The sequence below is a fragment of the Cebus imitator genome, unplaced genomic scaffold (genome assembly GCF_001604975.1).
Source record: "Cebus imitator isolate Cc_AM_T3 unplaced genomic scaffold, Cebus_imitator-1.0 Scaffold85, whole genome shotgun sequence".
Classification (NCBI taxonomy): Eukaryota; Metazoa; Chordata; class Mammalia; order Primates; family Cebidae; genus Cebus; species Cebus imitator.
In genome coordinates this window covers 5097079-5111473 of record NW_016107400.1, presented here as the reverse complement: position 1 = coordinate 5111473, position 14395 = coordinate 5097079, and the positions used below count along the sequence as shown (strand labels likewise).

Here is a 14395-nt window from a genome sequence, read left to right as displayed (position 1 = left end):
TAATGCACTTGAATCATCCCGAAACAATCCCCTGGCCCCAGTCCATGGAAAAAGAATTGTCTTCCACAAAACTGGACCACTGCCACAGCTGTATTTTTTTTTTGAGATGGAGTCTCACTCTGTCACCCAGTCACCCAGGCTGTAGTACACTGGCATGATCTCAGCTCACTGCAACCTCTGCTTCCCAGGTTCAAGCAATTCTCCTGCCTCAGCCTCCCAAATAGCTGGGACTACAGGTGCGAACCACCACACCCAGCCAATTTTTGTGTTTTTTACTAGAGACCATGTTGACCAGGCTGGTCTTGAACTCCTCACCTTGTGATCCACCCACCTCGGCCTCCCAAAGTGCTGGCATTACAGGCGTGAGCCAACGCGCCCGGCCCACAAGCGGTATTTTAACAGGCCCTCCCTGTGATTTAGATGCACTCTCCAGTTTGACAACAATTGAGCTAGATTATTCCAAAGGGCTCCTTCATATCTAACCACACGCAACCTTCTCCTTGGTCAGGGCTGCCACATGTTGAGAACACTGGGCCTTAAAATACATCTCTTTTCTTATTTTTGTTTGGAGCTTGCTTGGGAGGGATTCTTTTCCTTAGAAACAAAAGTTTGCATTGACAGGCCAGACACAGTGGCTCACACCTGTAATCCCAGTACTTTGGGGGGCCAAGGCAGGTGGATCACCTGAGGTCAGGAGTTCAAAACCAGCCTGGCTAATATGGTTAAGCCCCATCTCTACTAAAACTGCAAAAACTTAGCCAGGCACAGTGACACATACCTGTAGTCCCAGCTAATCTGAAGGCTAAGGCAAAAAAAATCACTTGAACCTGGAAGGCAGAGGTTGCAGTGAGCTGAGATTGTGCCACTGCATTCCAGCCTGGGTGACAGAATGAGACTCCGTCTCAAAAAAAAAAAAAAAAAAAAATCTCAAAAAAAAAAAAAAAAACGTGTTGACCAAGATAGATGACCATGATCTCAAATGTCAAATGCGTTTGGGGACTTTATGGTGATGAGTGGAAAACTTCTGTGAAATTACTGATAGCTTTATCAAAATTTCATTTAATATTATTTTCATGTCATCTTTCTGATTTTAAGCAAATTGAAAAGGACCACAAAAAGTGAAAGGGAAGGGGGTAGAATTGAGACTTGAATGGAAGAAAGAAGAGAGAGATGGAGAGGAAGGAAAATGAGAGATCGCGTGTTTACTAATGTGTCCAGAACCTGGTCTTGGGAACTCATAACTACCCTCCAATCCAGTGTTCTCAATCCTGGCTGCATTGAGAAGCTTTAAAATCAGGCCATACCTCAGGCCACACCCCAGCACAATAACATCAGAATCTCTGGGGATGGCACCTGGCAGGGGTGTTACTAATCTAGAGCCAAATTTGAGAACCACTGCTTTATCTCCTGCTGCTCCAGGCATGTCCACCAGAGCAGCAATTTCAGAATCACCTGCAACCTTGTTGGAAGTGCAGCATCGGCTGGGCACAATGGCTCACACCTGTCATCCTAACACTTTTGAGGCCGAGGGAAGAAGGAGGAAGGAGAAGAAGAGGAAGATGAGAGAAAAGAGAGTCCTGGGCTTCAACCCAGAGCTCCTGAATCAGAATCAGCATTTAGGTCCTTAGGTGATCTGTGTGTACATTTTAAGTTTGAGGTAGCTGCCTCTTGCTCTGTCATCCAGCTGAAGTGCAATGGCACTATCATAGCTCACTGCAGGCTAGCACTCCTGGGCTCAAAAGATCCTCCTACCTCAACCTCCCAAGTCACTGGCACTATATGCACATGGCTAATTTTTTTTTCTTTTGTTCTTCTTCTTTTTTTTTTTTTTTTTTNTGACGCCAGATCTCACTCTGTTGCCCAGGCTGGAGTGCAGTGCGGCAATCTTGGCTCACTGCAACCTCCACCTCCCAGGCTCAAGCAATTCTCCTGCCTCACCCTCCTGAGTAGCTGGGATTACAGGTGCACACCACCATGCCTGGCTAATTTTTGTATTTTTAGTAGAGATGGGGTTTCACTATGTTGGCCAGGCTGCTCTCGAACTCCTGACCTCAGGTGATCTGCCTGCCTCAGCCTCCCAAAGTGCTGGGATTACAGGTGTGAACCATCGTGCCCAACCATTTTTTTGTATTTTTTACAGAGACAAGGGTCTCATTATGTTAACCAGCCTGGTATCAAACTCCCAGACTCAAGCGATTCTCCCACCTTGGCCTCCCAAAGTTCTAGGATTACAGGTGTGAGCCACCACACCTGGCTGATTGAAGTTTGATCTCCCCAGGATCTGTTCCTTTGCTGTCTTCTGTCTGGTCTTCGACGTTACACTCATCCCAGTATTTGAGATGCCATTTGCTGTAACTGATCTTAAATCCCAACTAGTGCTGTGTGTTTTCTCTCAAAGGCTAAGCTAGGCTGTTCTCCCCATTTCTCCGGCTAGAAAAACTGAAGCAGAGGCCTCAGGGCCTTGAAACCCAGCTGTACCTTCTGGACGCCAGCCTGGAAGCCCCTCAGGTGGCTGCACTTGATCATCTGGTGAAGCAAGGCTTGGGCCACAGTGGCATCCAGCAATTCCAGGTCATCGTAGAAACAAACCAGCAGCCCCAACCTGTGTGAGAAGAGGAGGGGTATGGTGGAGGTGTAAGTGCAGAACCAGCCCATTCTGGTATCATTTTGTGTAATAAAATGGTGAGTTGTTTTTCAGTTGCCATGGACTCCCAGGTCATATAACCTGAACATGCCCAGATGAATCAAATGTGCAACCACAGGTGGAACCTAAGTACTCAGACAGGACAGAGGAATGAAGGCTGAATTAAGAAGCGCACGCCACATGGCATGGTCCATGATCCAATTAGATTGAGCCCTGGCATCACTTCATGGCATAATCCAATCAGATCCCACCTCCCAGCATCACCTCATAGCAAGACCCAATCAGATCAAGTCTTATTACCCTCTGCCTATAAAACCTGCCCCAGCCCACAGCTCAGAGACACAGATTTGAGCACTACTTCCTTTCTCCTTGGCAGCTGATTCACAGTAAATGTTTCTGTCTACAAAAACCTGGTGCCTCAGTGTTTGGTTTTCCATCGTGCATGGGCAAACAAACCCAGTTTGGTTCTGTAACAGAAGGCTGAGAGCTGGCGGACACAATGACATCCACTGCCCAGTCCAAACCAATGGGGTCCTGATTATATTAACAGCAGCTACCACTTATCAGGTCTTGTGCTGAGCTGTTTACCTGCATTATCTCATCACAGCAACCCTACAAGGCAGGTGCTCTCATTAGCCCCATTTTACAGATGGGCAAACTGAGATTTGATTTGTCCAAACCAAGTTGCCGGAAATGGGACTTAAATGTAGACCCATCCAACTACGCCATCTCTCCACGAGGGACAAATAAAGGGAATAAGGAAAGAACGGTGCTGGGAGCCACAAAAAACTCCCCATTTTCCCCATGGAGAAAAGGGGGTTTCTTCACCCTGATGGATTCTCTGAAGCAGAGATCTGTTTCCAGGATGCCTTTCCTACCTACCCACCAAGATGATGCAAAGATTTCAGAAGGAAAACAAAAAAGACTGGAGGAAAACAGTGGAAAGACAGGGGTGAAATTTGAACCCTGGTATAACTGAGAGCAATGTGTCTACTCATTAAGAGCATTGATGCAGACCTACTGCAGTTTGAAGCCCGGCTCTTTAAGATGTTCGATCTTCACTGAGTTACTTAACTTCTCCATGAGGTTGCTGCACACAGTTCCACAATGCACACTCTGTACTCCTGTGCTGTACAGAGGCAGGGTGCCCCTCCCTCTCTGAGCTTTAATAAATGGGAGGTTTGCTTTGTTCATTGTAACACATCATAATAAATATGAATGAAAGAAAGAGGATGGCTGTGAAAGTTAAATGAGAAGTGGCACACACCAACTGATGTGCATGCTTCCTGATGGATGCTAAGCACTCATTCATTAATGAATGCTCTTAGAGGTAGTATGAAGACTACCTGGTGTCTACAGTCAGCCTGGCTCCGCCCTGTCAAAGAGATATTGACATATTCAGATATGCCCACAGAAGAGCTGCCAGGTCCAGGGAAAAGATTTGAAAGTGTGTCTGATGAGGAAAAGAGATCTGCTTAACATCGAGAAAAGAAGATTCCAGGGAAGTGAGGGATGAGTGTTAATAACCACATTAAAAATACCTATTCACAACAGCCAAGATATGGAATCATCCTAAGTGTTGGACACATCAATGGCTACATGGATTTTTTTTAAATATAGTGGATACACAATGGAATGCTCTTCAGCTTTTAAAAAGAAGGAAATTCTATCATATGGAACAACAGGGATGAACTTGGAGAATCTTATGCTAAGTGCAATAAGCCAGGCACAGAAAGACAAATACTGTATGACCTAACTTATATGAAGAATCTGGGCCAGGCATGGTGGCTCACACCTGTAATCTCAGCACTTTGGTAGGCGGAGGCGGGCAGATCACAAGGTCAGGGTTCAAGACTAGCCTGGCCAACATGGTGAAACCCTGTCTCTACTAAAAATACAAAAATTAGCCTGGCATGGTGATGCACGCCTGTAATCCCAGCTACTCAGGACACTGAGGCAGGAAAATCGATTGAAGCCTGGAGGCAGAGGTTGTAGTGAGCCGAGATCGCACCACTGCACTCCAGCCTGAGTGACAGAGCAAGATTCCGTCTCAAAAAAAAAAAAAGAATCTGAAAAAAAAGTCATACTCATGGAAGCAGAGTTAGAATGGTTGTTACCAGGGGCTGGAGGTGGGAAGGGAGTTTTGGAGATAATTGGACAAAGGATACAATGTTTCAGTTAAATAGGAAAGTAGGTTCTGGAGATGTATTCTACATGCTGACTATAGTTAATAACAATGTATCATATTTTCAAAATCGCTAAGAGTAGATTTTAAGTATTCTCACCACAAAAAAAAAAGTATGTGAGGTAATAATTAGCTTGATTAAGCCATTCCACAATGAATATATATCTCTAAACATCATGTTGCATACCATAAATAGATAATTTTTATCAATTTAAAAAATAAATTATAAAAGAAAAAATAATATTTCTTGGGCACTTACTATGTGTCAGGTGTGTAAATCCCTACAAAGACCTTCATGCAGAAGGCATATTTTTATCTCCCATTTCACAGATGGGGAAGCGGAAGCATAGAGAGGTGAGGTAAAAATGGCAAAGATCACACAATTTGTAAGCATCAGGGCCAGGATTAAGCCATGAAGTCTGGCTCAAGGTCACATGTTCTTAATCATGAGGCTATTTGTGTGTGCATGTAACCATAGAAAAATGGAACCCAGCTGGGCATGGTGGGTCACACCTGTAATCGCAGTGCTTTGGGAGGACAAGGCAGGCAGATCACAAGGTCAGGAGATCAAGACCATCCTGGCTAACATGGTGAAACCCATCTCTGCTAAAAATACAAAAAATTAGCCCGCCATGATGGCATGCACTTGTAGTCCCAGCTACTCAGGAAGCTGAGGCAGGAGAATCGCCTGAATCTGGGAGGCAGAGGTTGCAGTGAGGCAAGATCGCATCAACATGCACTCCAGCCTGGGTGACAGAGCAAGACTCTGTCTCACAAAAAAAAAAGAAAAAGAAAAAGAAAAAGAAAAAGAAAACTGGGACCCATGCTAATAAGTGAAAATTACTAAGGATAGGTGAAGGAGATGTAATTGTTCTCTATAAGTACATTCCCTAAAAGTGGCTCATTTAAAAAACTTAAGGTAATATAGGATGGGTACACTATGGCAATAAAACCTTGAGAGATGTACAGAAGATTGAATGATGGCCTAGCACAGTGGTTCACCCCTGTAATCTCAGCACTTTGGAAGGCCAAGGTGGTTGGATCACTTGAGGTCAGGAGTTCGAGACCTACCTAGCCAACATGGCAAAAAACGCCTCCCCACTATAAATACAAAAATTAGCTGGGCTTGGTGGCATGCACTGTAATCCCAGCTACTTGGGAGGCAGGAGAATCTCTTGAACCTGGGAGGTGGAGGTTGTAGTGAGGTGATATTGTACCACGACACTCCAGCCTGGGTGACAGAGTGAGACTCTGCCTCAAAAAAAAAAGAGGATTGAATGGGCCAGGTGTGGTAGCTCATGCCTGTAATCCCAGCACTTTGGGAGCCTGAGGTGGGCAGACCACCTGAGGTCAGGAGTTCGAGACCAGCCTGGTCAACATGGCAAAACCCTATCTCTACTAAAAACACACACAAAAAAACTAGCTGGGCACGGTGGCACACACCTGTAGTCCCAGCTACTCTGGAAGCTGAGGCACGAGGATTGCTTGAACTCGGGAGGTAGAGGTTGCAGTGAGCCAAGATCCCATCACTGCACTCCAGCCTGAGCAACAGGGTGAGACTCTGTCTCACCAAAAAAAAAAAAAAAAATGTAGGTGGATTGAACAGTACTCACCACCAACTTCCTGTTACCCACTCCCTACCTTGACCCTCAAACCCTTCCTGACATCCCTGGAATGCAGAGTTCCTGTCCCTCCCCTGCTGGGAATGGTTTCAGGGAGGATCACATTACAATCACTAAATTCTAGAGCTGATCTCATCCAGGGGCTCCCCAGCTGAGGGTCTGATAACAAGGGGTTTTCAAATACCGGGACCCATGAGTTATTTCCAACACTTGACTCAACTTAAAACAGAAATCACATATTCACTTTGGAACAGGACCCAGGCCTGAGTATTTAAAATGTTTCATTTCTGTGCTGAGAGCTGTAATTAGCACTTGATAAGATTGCATAAAATGCCTGGCACACAGGAGATGCTCAGAAAGCATTTACCCTTTCACCCTGCTTCATAACCACTTCATGAAAAGGGTGCAGACATGCACAGAGAGATGTGGAACTATTCAAAGAGACAGACCAGCCACCTCCCTTCCCTCCCTGGGTCTTTTGCTGCTCAGAGAATTCTGATGCTTAGATCACATCTTGTGAAAGAGCTCCAAGGCCCAGAGCCCATATCCTTGCCTGTGGATGGTGGAGGTATTCCTCACGTTAAAGTTGGAGGAGCTGATCCTCTCCAAAAACGCGTGGGCCAGCTCAGGTGTGATGTCATAGACCGTGTCCAGCTGCTTGGTGGCATTGTCATAACTGATAAACAGCCCAATCTGGTTGGTGGACAAGGACGGGAATATCAGTGAGGAGGGTAGAAGTGGCCCAGTGTGGCCCCACCCTGGTGGTCTGCGCTGTGCCCCATCATGGATAATTGGATATGACTCCTGGTTCTCACTGTCATTGATGTCTTTTTTTTTTTTTTTTTTTTTGAGATGGAGTCTCATTCTGTCACCCAGACTGGAGTGCAGTGGTGCGATCTCAGCTCACTACAACCTCTGCCTCCTGAGTTCAAGCAATACTCCTGCTTCAGCCTCCAGAGTAGCTGGGATTACAGATCCCCACCACCATGCCTGGCTAATTTTTGTACTTTTAGTAGAAGCAGGGATTCACCATGTTGGGCAGGCTGGTCTTGAACTCCTGACATCAACTGACCCACCCACCTCGGCCTCCCAAAGTGCTGGGATTACAGGTGTGAGCCACCGCGCCCAACCTCATTGTCATTGATTTCTTAGTGGTCTATAACTGCTACTTTGGTTTCCTTCTCAACCTAACTGTTCTTAAGGAAAGTATTATTTTTTAACATCTGAGAAATTGGGCTTTTTAAAAGCTAATCTTTGCACATTTATTTCTAGATTTGTTATACTGAGGTCAGAGAATGTGGTCCAAAAACCTTCTGCTTTGAAGAATCGGAACTTTCTTTAATAGACAAATGAGTTTATAAATGGCCCTTGGGTAATCTCTTTGTAAGACACAAAGTTTGGTGCATATATATTCAACTTATTAAATATACTATTCAGATTCCCGACATTCTCTTTCCTCCCCATGTCCAAAGGTGCCATATGCAAGTCTTCTACTACTATAGGACTCATATCTATTTTCCCTTGTATTTCTAGCAGATTATACATTATGTATATAACATTTTTGAGACAGTCTCATTCCTTTTTTTTTTTTTTTTTGAGATGGATTCCCACTCTGTCACCCAGGCTGGAGTGCAATGGTATAATCTCAGCTCACTGCAACCTCAGCCTCCCAGGTTCAAGTGATATTCCTGCCACAGCCTCCTGAGTAGCTGGAATTACAGGCATGTGCCACCATGCCCAGCTAATTTTTGTATTGTTAGTAAAGATAGTGTCTCACCATGTTGGCCTGGCTGGTCTCAAACACCTGAGCTCACGTGATCCACCCACCTTGGCCTCCCAAAGTGCTGGGATTACAGGCACGAGCCACTGCGCCCAGCCAAGACACGGTCTCACTCTATTACCCAGGCTGGGTTGCAGTGGTGTGATCATGGCTCACTGCAGCCTCAACCTCCTGGGCTCAAGTGATCCTCTCACCTAAGCTTCCCAAGTAGCTGGGCTACAGGCACACAACACCACACTTGGCTAATTTTTAAGTTTTTTTGTAGAGGTGAGGTTTCACTATGTTGCCCAGGCTGGTCTTGAACTTCTAGGCTCAAGCAGTCCTCCCTCCTTGGCCTCTCAAACTGCCGGGATTACAGGCATGGGCCACGGCACTGGGAACATTCTGTATTTTGATGCACTATTATGCTGTGCTCAAAGGCGCTCATAAAGTTGTCTCTCCTTTGTAGATTGTACTCTTTGTCCATATAAAATTTCTTTTTAGGCTGGGCGAGGTGGCTCACACCTGTAATCCAAGCACTTTGGGAGGCCAAGGCAGGCAGATCACCTGAGGTCACGAATTCGAGACCCGCCTGGCCAATATGGTGAAACCTCATCTCTACTAAAAATACAAAAATTAGCTGGGCATGGTGGCATGTGCCTGTAATCTCAGATACTCAGGAGGCTGAGGCAGGAGAATCAATTGAACCTGGGAGAAGGAGGTTGTAGTGAGCCAAGATCACACCACTATACCGCAGCCTGGGCAACAGAGAAAGACTCCATCTCGAAAAGAAATCAACTAAAATAGGCCTGGGGCGGTGGCTCACGCCTATAATCCCAGCACTTTGGGAGGCTCAGGAAGGAAGATCATGAGGTCAGGAGTTTGAGACCAGCCTGACCAACATGGTGAAACCCCATCTCTACTAAAAATACAAAAATCAGACTGGCATGGTGGCACACACCTGTAATCCCAGCTACTCAGAAGGCTGAAGCAGGAGAATCACTTGAACCCAGGAGGCAGAGGTTGCAGTGAGCCAAGATCACGCCACTGAACTCCAGCCTGGGCAAGAGAGCGAGATTTCGTCTCAAAAATAAACAAATAAACAAACAAATAAATAAAATTACCTTTTTAACAGTGTTACTCTTGACTTCTCCCTTCTCTACATTTAGAGAACGAAAAGTTGCCAATGGGTGCTTGATCTTAGAAATTTCTTCTTGGGGCCCAGCTTTCTAACAATTTAAGCTGCTGTCTACTCAAAGCAACTCAACATTGAGAAAGTAAATGGCAGTGGAGTTGGGGGTTAATTCTAGGACTGCTGGTTATAAAAATTAGAAGACACTTGAAATACTCCCAGCCCCCTAGTAAAAAAAGAGAAACCTTGTTCTGCCTCTGATTTCATAATAAACAGACATTGCTGAATCAATGGGTCCTTGAACAAGCCAGTCATTTGATGCAAACACTTCTTTCACTGGACAGAAGTGTCAGAGCACATATGATTTATAAAAATAAAAATAAAAAATTGGAGGCAAGGCCCACAGTCTCTTTATGAGTCCCTTTGTGCTGGCAGCATTCTTTGGAGACCCCATTCAAGAATCATGATGCCCAAGGGATTTTAGTGTCATTGGGTCAACATCAAAAGGAGAGGGACAGGTTAACTGGTGAGTTAAGTAACCTTAGAATGTGTACATTTCTCCACTGTAAACTCTAGAATTAAGATCTAGCCATTGCTCATGCTCAAACAGCTATTAACAGAAGTAGCTATATATAGAAGTAGCTATTAATCCATGTTGTTTTTGCTTTGAGTTCATGCTTCCAAGGACTGGAAACTTTATATCTTTTGTCCTTGGCTTTTCTTGAGTACAAAAATACCCTTAAATGATTTTTGGTTCATAGCCAACAATCCCTTTAAATCATGTTTGCTCCCATCAGAGATGTGATCTTAGTTGTCCACAATTCTTTTCTTTTCCTAGCCCTTCCATACTAAAACACAATCCCATGACTGCCCACTTGAAACTTTGTCCCAATAGTTTTCTTTAGAGGCCCAAGCTCTATTGGGCTGAGGAGAGTATACAATTTCCAAGTCACCTTGACTGGCTGGATGAACAATAGAGGTTGAGAATACACCTTACCCAAAGTGTATTAGTAATGGCAACATATAAATGGACATTTCCAACTTACTTCCATAGGACTAATTTTCATAATTTCTTCAAATGATAGGTGAACCATGTATCTGCCCAAAATCCATAAGTTTTCTGCACTGACCCATGAAACAGAGTCATCTACAAAAAATAAAGAAATGAATAAATGAGCAAATTAAATAAATAAAAGCCTGCCAGGCGGGGTGGCTTACACCTGTAATCCCAGCACTTTGGGAGGCCGAGGCAGGAGGATCACAAGGTCAAGAGATTGAGACCATCCTGGCCAACATGTTGACACTTCATCTCTACTAAAAATACAAAATATTAGCTGGGTGTAGTGGTGCACACCTGTAATCCCAGCTACTCGGGAGTCTGCGGCAGGAGAATGGCTTGAACCCGAGAGGCAGAGGTTGCAGTGAGCCAAGATCATGCCACTGCACTCCAGGCTGGGCAACAGTGCAAGACTCTGTCTCAAATAAATAAATAAATAAATGCCTTTGCACTGGTATGTGATAGTCAACAACATCTTTGCTGTCAGGACCTCCTTCTTGCATTCATTAACTCTTTGTTTATTTTGTTTTTTGAGATTTTTTTGAATTGGAGTCTCAGTCTGTTGCCCAGGCTGGAATGCAGTGGTGTGGTCTTGGCTCACTGCAACCTCTGCCTCCCAGGTTCAAGCCATTCTCCTGCCTCAGTCTCCTACATAGCTGGGACTTTACAGGCATCAGCCACCACACCCACCTAATTTTTGTAGTTGTAGTAGAGATAGAGTTTCGCCATGCTGGTCTAAAACTCCTGACCTCAGATGATCTGCCCACCTCCACTTCCCCAAGTGCTGAGATTACAGGTGTGAGCCACCATACCCAGCCAGGTGGCATCTTTTTACCACCTACAATGCTTTTCCTTAACCTTTCTGCATCCAAATCCTACTTTAAGATCAAGCTCAAATTTTTCTCTCCTTTAAAGCCTTCTCTTGTCTCCTTCATGAGAAGTACTTTCTCCCTCCACTGAATTCCCAGAGAACTCTCTCTGACACCTTGTTCTGGCCTTTGAATTTCCCCATCACTGAGATGTCAGTGGGACTTTAAAAACCATCAAGTCTAGGTGGGGCATAGTGGCTCATGCCTGTAATCCCAGCACTTTGGGAGGCCGAGGCAGGTGGATCACAAGGTCAGAAGTTCAAGACCAGCCTGGTCAAGATGGTGAAACCCCATCTCTACTAAAAATACAAAAATTATAGCTGGGCATGGTGGTGCGTGCCTGTAATCCCAGCTACTTGGGTGGCTGAGGCAGGAGAATCATTTGGGCCTGGGAGGCGGAGGTTGCAGTGAGCCAAGGTTGCACCATTGCACTCCAGCTTAGGCAATATGAGGGAAACGCCATCTCAAAGAAAAAAAAAAAACAACAACAACCATTAAGTCTAGGATTAGACCTCAAGTTTCACTGAGCTGGAAGTAGCTGCCAATGCTCCCCAGTTCTTTAGGAAAAGACATTTACACACAACAACATTGTATTGGAGGCATTTGGGGAATATGAAAGAAGTGGGGAACATTTACAGGATGCAGTGACTTTAACACCAAGAGCTATTTGCAGAAGCCGTGGGCAATGACAGATGCCCAAATGAGATGGAGAAATCAACTTGTGTATGGACTGATTCACAAGAACATACGGAGTGCCTCCCCCAAAACAGGAATCAAAGATGTTGAGGTGACATAGGCATACTCCTACGATCCTTCAGATGGGGACCCTGGACATTTGCCTTGCCTATACAGAGGGCTAGAAAATTTGGGGGATAGAACCACACATTCACAAAGAAGCAAGCTAGTTGTAGATTTTTTAACTAATTACTAAGCATGAACTGTATTTCCACAGAACAATGATCCCCAAGCTTGAGATTCTTTTTTCCTCTGTTGTCCGGGCTGGAGTGCAGTGGCATGATCACAGCTCACTGCAGCCTCGAACTCCTGCTTCAGCGTCCCTAGTAGCTAGGACTACAGGCATGCACCATCACATCGGGCTAATCTTTTAATTTTTTTTTGTAGAGAGGGGTCTCGCTACATTGCCCAGGCTGGCATTGAACTCCTGGCCTAAAGAAATCCTCCGTCCTCAGCCTCCCAAAGTGCTAGGATTACAGGTATAATCCACCACACCTGGCCAGCAAGGTTGGGATATTTTTAACAGCCAAAGTATTTCCAGTTCCCTCAAGGACCTTCATGAAAAAAAAAATTTTTTTAAGGTCCAAACAGAATTAATTTCAACTAGCTGTAGTTTAATAACGAAGCAAACCATATAGGAATTTTAGAAGGAAAGTCTGTGCCTAATTAAACCCTGGCAATAAAGACAGAGAAGTCTGAAGGTTGAGCGGCTTTCCCATAGTTACACAGTGTGAGACTCCGATTCCTGGAGGCCATAATTATGCACTAAGCAGAGGGAATTCTACTATGCATTTGAGACTTTGATTATGATGTTGTTTAATGTTCATTATGCACAAATCTCAGAGCTGAATTCCAGGAAAAGGATTGATTGGCATTCCCCATCCTCCAGCCCCATCTGCCTTCCTTATGTTTTGCCCACACTGAGCTCATTCCCATCTCAGGTCCTTTGTATTTCCTGGGATCTCTCCCTGGGATGCCCTTTCTCCAGAGCCTTACATGACTGGTTCCATCTCCTCATTTTGGTCTTGATTCCGATCTCACCCACTTGAGAGGTCTTCCCTGATTCCTTAGTCTAAGGGTTGGCAAACTACAGTCTATGGGGCAAACTCAGCCTGCCACCTGTTTTTATACAGCCCATGAGCCAAAATTGGATTTCCATTTATTATTTTGAGGTTTTTTTTTAGAGACAAGGTCTCACTCTGTCACCCAGACTGGAGTGCAGTGGCACCTCACAGCTCACTGCTGCCTAAAACTCCTGGGTTCAAGGGATCCTCCTGCCTCAGCCTCTAGAGTAGCTAGGACTACAGGCATGTACCAGCACACCGGGCTAATTTTTTTTTATTTTTTTAAGAGATGGAGTCTTGCTATGTTGCCCAAGCTGGTCTTAAACTTTTGGCTTCAAGCAATTCTCCTACCTAGGCCTCCCAAAGTGCTGGGATTACAAGCATGAGCCACTGCACCCTGCCTGGTGTTTACGTTTTTTAATGGCTGAAAGGAAAATCAAAAGAAGAATCCTATTTGGTGACACGTGAAAATTATACACATTTCAAATTTCAGTGTCCATAAATATTTACTGGGACACAGGCATGTTTATTCATCTAATGTCTACAGCTGTTTTTAAGCTGCAATGTCAGAGCTGAATAGTTAAGGCAAAAATGGCAGGCTTACAAAGCCTAAAATATTTACCTGGTTCTTTACAGAAAACATTTGCCAAGCCCTCTTCTAGTCTAAAATACCTGTAATAATTCTTTCTGGCCAAGTGCAGTGGCTCATGCCTGTAATCCCAGCACTTTGGGAGGCCAAGGTGGGCGGATCACTTGAGGTCAGGAGTTCAAGACCAGCCTGGCCACCATGGAGGAAACACGACTCTACTAAAAATAGAAAAGTTAGCTGGGCATGGTGGCAGGCACCTGTAATCTCAGCTATTTGGGGGCTGAGACAAGAGAATCACTTGAACCCATGAGGCATAGGTTGCAGTAAGCAGAGACTGTGCCACTGTACTCCAGCCTGGGTGACAAAGTGAGACTCCGTCTCAACAAACTATTTTATTTTCTTTATAGTAGTCAGCAGTATCTAAGTTTCTAAGTTCTCTCTCTCTCTCTCTCTCTCTTTCTCTTTATTTACTTACATATTTAAAATAATTTTCTCCACCAACCCTCCCACAATAAAATAGTAGGGCTATGAGAGCAGAGATTTTGTTTTGTTTCTTTCTCTATGCTCAGCTATTGATACATAACGAGCTTTTTAAAAGTTTATTCTGCTTACATTACTGACATTAAACATTTGACAAGTTGAAGCTATCTGAGAAATTGTTTGTATTGTTTTTTGTTTGTTTGTTTGTTTTTGTGTGTTTTTTTTTTTTGTTTTGTTTTGTTTTAAAGGTAGTGTTTCA

At 44.5% G+C, this 14395-nt stretch overlaps 1 protein-coding gene across 1 annotated transcript in view; it reads right to left on the bottom strand.

Moving 5' to 3' along the window:
• The window catches only part of OTOA (otoancorin), a 78695-nt gene that overhangs the window by 49951 nt on the left and 14349 nt on the right, over positions 1-14395 (bottom strand). Inside the window, exons 9-11 of the mRNA XM_037740615.1 lie at positions 10389-10489; positions 6963-7144; positions 2479-2602 (exon numbers count right to left, since the gene is read on the bottom strand). Of these exons, the coding sequence (XP_037596543.1) occupies positions 2479-2602; positions 6963-7144; positions 10389-10489 (407 nt within the window). The remainder of the gene's footprint in view (positions 1-2478; positions 2603-6962; positions 7145-10388; positions 10490-14395) is intronic.